The 8409-nt window shown below is 37.1% G+C and overlaps 1 protein-coding gene across 5 annotated transcripts in view; it reads left to right on the forward strand.

The window, feature by feature from the left end:
* The window catches only part of elavl4 (ELAV like RNA binding protein 4), a 101991-nt gene extending 93954 nt beyond the window's left edge, over positions 1-8037 (forward strand). For 4 of the 5 annotated variants that reach the window (XM_033028565.1, XM_033028566.1, XM_033028564.1 and 1 more), the window contains exons 6-7: positions 4551-4589; positions 5617-8037. In XM_033028565.1, the coding sequence (XP_032884456.1) occupies positions 4551-4589; positions 5617-5944 (367 nt within the window). In that variant the 3' untranslated portion in view covers positions 5945-8037. The remainder of the gene's footprint in view (positions 1-4550; positions 4590-5616) is intronic. The other variant, XM_033028569.1, reaches the window with a different exon arrangement.
* The last annotated feature ends 372 nt before the right edge of the window (positions 8038-8409 follow it).

Raw genomic sequence — 8409 nt, forward strand, 5'->3', positions numbered from 1 at the left:
CAGGGGAAGGAATGTAGGGGGAAGGGGAAATGGAAAGTGGCGTGCATCCAGGTGGGGCACAGGGAAGAAGGGGATTTTTGTAGGTTGTTACCTAAAATTGGAGAAATCAGTGGCCTCCTTTACATTGGCAAGACCAAGGAGTAGACTCAACAACCGCCTCGCTGAACACTTGCGCTCAGTACGCTAAGCCCTGCTGCAGTTGCTAACCATTTTATCGGTTGCTAACTATTTTAACTCCCTATCTTATTCCCATACTGACTTTTCCATCCTGGGCCAATCCCATTACCAGAGTAAAATCCATATACTCAACATCCACTTCCCTGCCCTCATCAATCCTCTTGATGACCTCTTCAAAAACCTCTGTGATTGGCGAGACACAATTTCAGCATAAATCCATGCTGACCATCCCTAATCAGCACTTACCTATACAAATGCCGATAGATCCTGTTGCTGAGAATCTCCTCCAACAACTTTCTCACCAATGATGTCAGGCTCATCAGCCTGTAATCCTTGCTATCCTTATTAAATTACTGTACAACATAAGCTATCCTCCAGTCATCCAGAATATCACCTGTGGATAAAGATGATGAAAATGGCCCTGCAAGGGCCCCTGCATTTTCCTGTTTGGGTCCCGACATGGTCCAAGGATGCACCTTGTCAGTCCCTGGGGATTTATCCATCGTAATGCCCTTTAAAACCACCTCTATCTCTTTTTTCATTCATATATGATGCAAGACTTCACAACTCCTATGACTCAATTACTTAGCTTCCATGATTTTCTCCTTAGTAAAAGCGGATGAGTCAGTTTCTCTCAGAATGCTCATGCTTCAATGAGATCATCTATCATTCTTCAAAATCTCAGTGTGTATAGGCTGAACTTACTTGATCATTCCCCATGGACAAATGTCTACATCCAGGGGATGAATCAAACTAATCTAACCACAAGACAAGCAAGATGCAAAGACAAAATCTGGATATATATTTTTCATGATAATATTGGATTCAGGGAGAGCTAGCTATCTGGATACAGAACTAGCTTAACCGTAGAAAGCAAAGGATTGTGGTAGAGGGTTGTTTTTTAGACTAGACGTCTGCATGTTGGGAAGCTTCTCCAGCTTGATGTGGTTAAAATTGCATCCATTCCCTCCACCCTCTTTCTCTCCCTCCGATCACCAGCTACCACTTTTGTTCCTCTATATCTGTGTGTCTGCTCTAACACATCTCTAGGTCTCATGATTTTAAATGTTCCCCCTCCCTTCCTTTTAGATTGTTTCTTTTAAAAAAAACACCATTTGATGAAGATTTTGCTCACCCCGCCTTGCTTCGTTTGGCAGTCACTTTACGTAATTATACTTAAGGAGTTTTCTGTGGAAAAGAAAATATATAAATGCGTGTCGTTTATATTGCACAAACATCTTGCTTTCAGAGGTAAATGTTCTTGATTTGACAGTGCTGAGGCAGCAAATCAGAGTACAATTTAAATTTTAACTAATATATATTTATATATTGATTTGAAGACTGTCTCCAAGGTGTCAATGAAAATGATTTACTGTGGTCCCTCTTTGCAAAAGAAAATAGAATAAAATGTCCAACACACCAGAAATATTGATAGAAAAAAAGTATTTCCTTCAATTCAGGGACTTCTAGCAGAAAATATTTCATTTTAAGATCTACTTGTCAGCTAATTAATCTATTTTTTCACTCCTCTGTACTGGATCACCAACACTACACAATTACTTTAGATCCTAAGATCTGGCCATCAAGCATTTTAAGTTTACGACAGATGGAGAGAGATTCACAATATTGCCAGCATGAACCTGGCCCTCATTTTAATATGTCTGCCCATCTGCATAAGAAATAAGCACCCATTATGTAGCACAATTTTATGCAAGCCAAGGATTATTTAAAGTGAGAGCAAGTGGCGAAATGTTAAGAAAGATTCCAGCAATTTAAGTTAATGAGAGGTCGAGAGACCCATGATATTGCCAGCATGATTCAGGCCCTCATTTTAATATAACTACCTGACTGTATAAATAAATAAGCAGCCCATTCTTTATTACAGAACAGTTTTGTGCAAGCATGCTAAGGATTATTTAAAATGAGAGCTAGTAGCCAAATGTTAAGAAAGAAAAAAACAGTAATGACCTGAAGGTTTTCATGTAGTATTCTTTTTGAACCTGCACAAGACAACACAGGTGGTAACTGCAAGAACTTCCCGTAGCAGACAATCCAGTGAACATGAACAGTAATTGCCCCAAAACGGGAATTTATGGCAGAAATCTGTTAATAACCTAAAGCATCAACAATTATTTCAAATGGTCTTGCGTGAATTCTTAATTCTTTTTTTCAACAACATAGGCAACACTTTTCTCAATAATTCCCTATTTTGCTTACGTCGAACTTCTGTGCCCCACTTCTCATTCCAAACAAGTATTACGTTGTAATATTTGTTTTAACCAGAAACTCCTTATTGTCATTCCTTGGATCACATGCCACATAAATGGCTGAGGTTCCACTGTTCCAAAATCGTTTGAGTGTCAGCAAAGAGGACATTTTTTCTTCTGATGTTTTTCCGATCGCTCAGTTCCATTCAGCTGCTATGCAGCATGGAATATCTCCCAGAACAAATGGTTATCTGCACTAATGGACCTACACAGTAAATGGTAGGCCTCTGGATAGTGTTGTAGAGCAGAGGGATCTAGGAGTACGTGCATGGTTCCTTGAAGGTCGAGTCGCAGGTAGATAAGGTGGTCAAAAAGGCTTTTGGCACTTTGACCTTCATCAGTCAGAGTATAGAAGTTGGGATGTAATGTTGCAGTTGTATAAGACGTTGGTGAGGCTGCATTTAGAGTATTGTATTCAGTTCTGGGCATCATGTTATAGGAAAGATATTGTCAAGCTCGAAAGGGTTCAGAAAAGATTTCCAAGGATGTTCCCAGGACAACAGGATGTGAGCTTAAGTAGGCTGGGTCTCTATTCCATGGAGCGTAGGAGGATTAGGGGAGATCTTATAGAGGTATACAAAACCATGAGAGGAATAGATCGGGTAGATGCACAGAGTCTTTTACCCAGAGTAGGGAAATCGAGGACCAGAGGACATGGGTTCAAGGTGAAGGGGAAAAGATTTAATAGGAATCTGAGGGGTAACTTTTTCACACCGACTGTGGTGGGTGTATGGAACAAGCTGCCAGAGGCTGGGACTGTCCCATCGTTTGGAAACAGTTAGACAGGTACATGAACAGGACAGGCTTGGAGGGTTATGGGCCAAGCGCAGGCAAGTGGGACTAGGGTAGCTGGGACATTGGTGGGCGAGTTGGGCCGAAGCGCCTGTTTCCACACTGTCACTCTATGACACTGACTAAAGGGGAGGGGGGGGGGTGAATGCTGGAAAAATGAACTTGAATTTGGGTATGACACCAGCTTTAATAATCTGAAGAGGAACATGTGGCTGTAAATGGGGTGGGGAATTTGCAGAGTTGCTTTTTTGCGGAATGTACTTGTACCTTTCCAGAGAGAACCATTAACATTGTATAATATAGAATAAGGATAATAAAAATTAAGTTCAAATTGGAAGGTGAAATTTCTGTTGCATGGTTTGGAGGTTTTAATTACATAGTGCGACCAGTGCTTAAATGTTATCACGAGAACATCATCCGTGTCTAGCAGATGCCTAAAACAAAAGCTGAGCTGTTAAAATAGCAGGCAACAGGAATGAAATGTTGAGCCTACTTTGGTAATTGAGCAGTCTGCCTGCCACTCACAATTCTATAAGTAAAGGTATGATTAAAATCATACCAAATGTACAATCCCACTTCATGATAGTCATATATCTGTTACACACCGAATCCAATTTTGTTGATTTTTTTTATTGTAGAATTCCAAATGTATTTAGTATTCAGGGCTTTGTTTGGGTACAGCTTCATCCAAGAGTACAAGAAATGGCAGAACATTGTGGACATAGTGCAGACCATCACGCAAACCAGCCTCCTTCCATTTACTCGATCTACAGTTCACGCTCTCTCGGCAAGGCTGCCAGCATAACCAAGGACCAGTCTCATCCCAGTCACTCCCTCTTCTCCCCTCTCCCATCGAGGTACAGAAAGTTGAAAATGCATACCTCCAGATTCAGGTTCAGTTTCATCCCAGCTGTTATCAGGCAACTGAACAATCCTTTCAACAGCTGGGGTGCAATCCTGATCTCCCATCTACTTCATTGGAGACTATCTTTTATTGGACTATCTTTTATCTGCGCACTGTGGACAGCTTGGTTGTAATCAATGTGTTTCTTTGACTGGATAGAATGCAAACAAAAGCTTTTCACTGTACCTTGTTACACATAACAATAATAAACTAAACCAATGCCATTTATAAAATGTTAAAAATAAATCCAACTGCTCAGATTTGAAAAACTAAGTGGGGCAGTAATGATTACTAGATTATGTGTTTTAGTAGTTCTAGATCTCTTGCTCAAACAGGACCATTTAGCAGGTGTTCCATTGAATGAGCTGCCATCTGTGAAACATTAACCCAAGGACTCCTTCTCTTTTCAGGCTGGACAATTTGCTTAATATGGCCTATGGTGTAAAGAGGTAATTAGAACTCCACAGACTGCCAGATGTCCATGTTGGCACAGATGTTGCTAATTTATTTTGACTAACATTTTTATTTTTTCCACCAGCATGTTAAACTTTTGTTTCAGAGTTCAATTCTTTTGGTTCTTTAAAAAGATCCATAACTCTTGTTTGCACACTTCTTTAATTTGCAGGTTGTTCGATTCAGTTGATTCAGGTGCAACAGCTGCATATGAAATAGAATCAAAAAGACTATTCCGCAAGCAGATTGGCCACTGCTGCTGGTTAGAGGTTAATGGAGAAAAATAACCACAGTGATCCTGTGTCTCATGGTTAATGTGCAAATAGGCAGAAAATTACCAACATTTATTCATCTTGTTTAAAAATTATTACTTATTGGAAGTTTTTGAATTTTCATTAATTCTTCAGTTGAATAAAGGCCGCTGTATGCACCTCTATCACTACATTTGGAGTTTTCACAGTTCAGTGCTTCCCAGTAATTTGTTTCCTCTATTTTGTTAACAAGATTAAATTACATTATAGTTTGCGAGAGCTTCAAACACAGAGTTGTGAGTTTTAAGGCAAGATTGAGGCCTAAATTTTTAAGCAACATTTTTATACAACAATGGGAAGCGGGTGTTAGAACAAAATGAATCGACCTTTGGTCAATGAAAAAGAAACTTGGATTATATTATTTATATTTACAATAAGTTAAATAGACATCCACAAACATCAAATGATTTTATACATAAAAACTGAGTTTGAAGCTTCAACAGACTAAAATATTTTTCATGATGATTGCTGATTTTTAAATGCTTTCTCAAAAATTATATCTAATAAATGTTAAAATTAATTTTGTATTATAAACTGTTTAACTAGTTACAATAAAGTAACAATATAATATTGGGTTGTTAAATATATTATAGCAATTATGCTAATGGTCAACTATAATGTGTTATAACTGAATCAAATTTTCTGTTAAAATATATCTGATATGACAAATTATAGGTTGATTGTATCTCAAAGTAGCAATTAATTTTGACAGATTCTCACCCATCACAATTGATGGCATGACCAGTCTCGTTGGAATGAATATTCCTGGACATACTGGAACAGGTTGGTGTATCTTCGTCTACAACCTCTCTCCTGATTCAGATGAAAGTGTTCTCTGGCAGCTTTTTGGACCATTTGGAGCCGTCAACAACGTCAAGGTCATTCGTGATTTTAACACAAACAAGTGCAAGGGATTTGGGTTTGTCACCATGACAAACTATGATGAGGCAGCCATGGCAATTGCAAGCTTGAATGGATATCGCTTGGGTGATAGAGTTCTGCAAGTATCATTTAAAACCAACAAAACCCACAAATCTTGAAGTACCAATTTAGTGTTAAATTCAAGAACAAATGGAACTTTAAAAGGCTTATATTGAAGATGGACTTCATAAGCCATTGTTGCCTGAGTATTAACATAAAATATTCTGTGATGAAGCAGGAAATGATTTTATAATGCTAGAAAACTTTGATGCATTGAATGTTCTTTCATAGCTCTTGTTCAAATTATACATAGATAACGTGTGCAGGAATTTTTACCCAGCCTGCTACTTTTCCCGCCTTTGGTGGACCTTTTTAAGTCACCCATTCTCAATTTAAAAAGATGAAGAAAAATTGACATTTTTACAAAAAATAAATTTCAAAAAGAATACATCAAAATTGATTAACTATAACAGCACCCCTTCCACCCCATATTTCAAAAAAACGGATCTGCTGATGCGCTTTTGCAGATGTTTTAGTTATTCCCTTTTCTTTGTATCATGTAAACATCAAATATTACCTGGTTGGAAAGGGGGATACCTGATGACATAATTTAAACAATGTTGCCAAAGAGTTGGTCTCTTTGCTGAAAATGGGTTTCAAAAGATCTATTTTTATATTTAAAAAAGGGATTTTTACAGGATCTGGATTTGAAAATGAATATTTTGACTGACTTATACAGGGGAAAAGGACAATTTTGTCACATTCTGTGCTGATACTTTTGAGGATCAAGATGTATGTTTAAATTTGGACTGTAGATTGTTTTTCTGAACGATGGGGAAAAAAACATGATGTTCATATCTTTCATAACAAAATAGCAGGGAGTGATCTCCCCAGGCACACAGTTCCCCCACAGTCAAAACCCAAAAGCAAGGAGATTAGTCGCTAAACGTTTTTTTTAAGTCATCAGTAACAGTTAGGCAATGCCATAAAATTGCTGATTTTTTTTTTTCCTAAAATAAATGCCAAAACTTCCTTGAAGCAGTAGCTAGGTGCTAATGAGATTACATATCTTAACTCCAAATAAAAATACGAGCATTTCTTGTTTTATTCACACTGATGTTAATTGTTTATGTTGAATTTGTTGATGACTTGATTACATTTCAGCCTTTAATATTCCATTTTGGCAAACAGCATATCATTGGCATTTGTTTCACTTTATCGGTTATTTAATTTGTTGCTGATCTGATGCATATTGCCAAACCAAATTTTGCTAGTTAGTTGTTTTATCCAATAGAAAGATGCTTCTTACATTTGTGTCTATTTCTTAAAGATTGATTTTATTTTATTTCTAAGTTGTAAGAATTTGATTGTTTTGTTACAATGGCAAAATGGTTCCAAATGATACTGTGAACTGAAGTATCTAAATATTTACTAGTGCAGAAATACAAAATATTGTTTAATATATTGTCATGTTGGTTGTGAATATTTTTCTTAATATTAGGGATGGACAAATTGCTTTTATTTTCCATTATGCGGAGAGCTAAGGGAACAAAATGGCTGAGGGAGTCCGCTCCTTTGTCCAGTGCACTGATAATTTTAGTATGTTGTGCTTGTAAGAGTCAAAAGGTCATGCTCTTCCCTGTATACTAGAACAGTAACTCGCTATGCATAATATAGTCGATAGTTAAATTTGCTATTGCTTTTGTCTTGTTAATAAACTTTTCAATAAAGTTGTCTTATTAGTATCGTTGTTATGGTTAATGTGCTTATTTTGTGCATTTTTCAATGCTAAACCCACTAATTGCATGTAGAGGAAATACTTTTACATTGAAGATGGATTTACAAAGAGCAAGTGTGCAAGCATATAATGTATTACTTTAAAAATGCTGAACTAAAATTTTGACAGAACCCTCAAACGGTTTTCAGGGATTATATATTACCATCTGCTGTGAATGAGTTGAATTGCTGGGAGAGTTTGCAGTATTTACTAAGCATTAGTGGGGAAGGCATGTAAAATTTTCTCTACAATGTGTTTGTTTAATTAAAATATTTCTAGGACCAGGCAGTAAAATTTCACAAATTATGAATGACTTATTGTTAGCATAGCTAATTTAGATTATTTCTGAATACAGCTGTAAATGTTTTTTCATAAAACTGTTGTGTTGAATTATTTGTACTTTTAATGTCAAACAATAAACTGACGTGTGCAGAGTACCGTGCTCCAATTGCTATATTTTTATGATCTTACGAGTTGTTTCACTGGTGGATTGTGTTTCAGAAGCCTAATTGTATTTTTCAATGATGGTTTTGTTATATGTGTGGTTCTCATTGTACTGGTTCCTAACACGTGTGTAGGACGGCAAATTGGTCTGAGAAGCTAGTGAAGGAAGAATTGACATTGTTACCCAGGATCCATCAATCACACCATGGAAAATGTAAAAACTCACAGGTCTTGAAATTGGACCACCCATTTTCGTGTTAAAGTTGTGTGCAAATGTAAGACCCAAAGGATCTCCCACCAAATTTCCAAAAAGACGAAAGAAACAGTTCTGGAATGGATGACAAACAGGAATACATGGTGAAA

The sequence above is a fragment of the Amblyraja radiata genome, chromosome 10 (genome assembly GCF_010909765.2).
Source record: "Amblyraja radiata isolate CabotCenter1 chromosome 10, sAmbRad1.1.pri, whole genome shotgun sequence".
Taxonomy (NCBI): Eukaryota; Metazoa; Chordata; class Chondrichthyes; order Rajiformes; family Rajidae; genus Amblyraja; species Amblyraja radiata.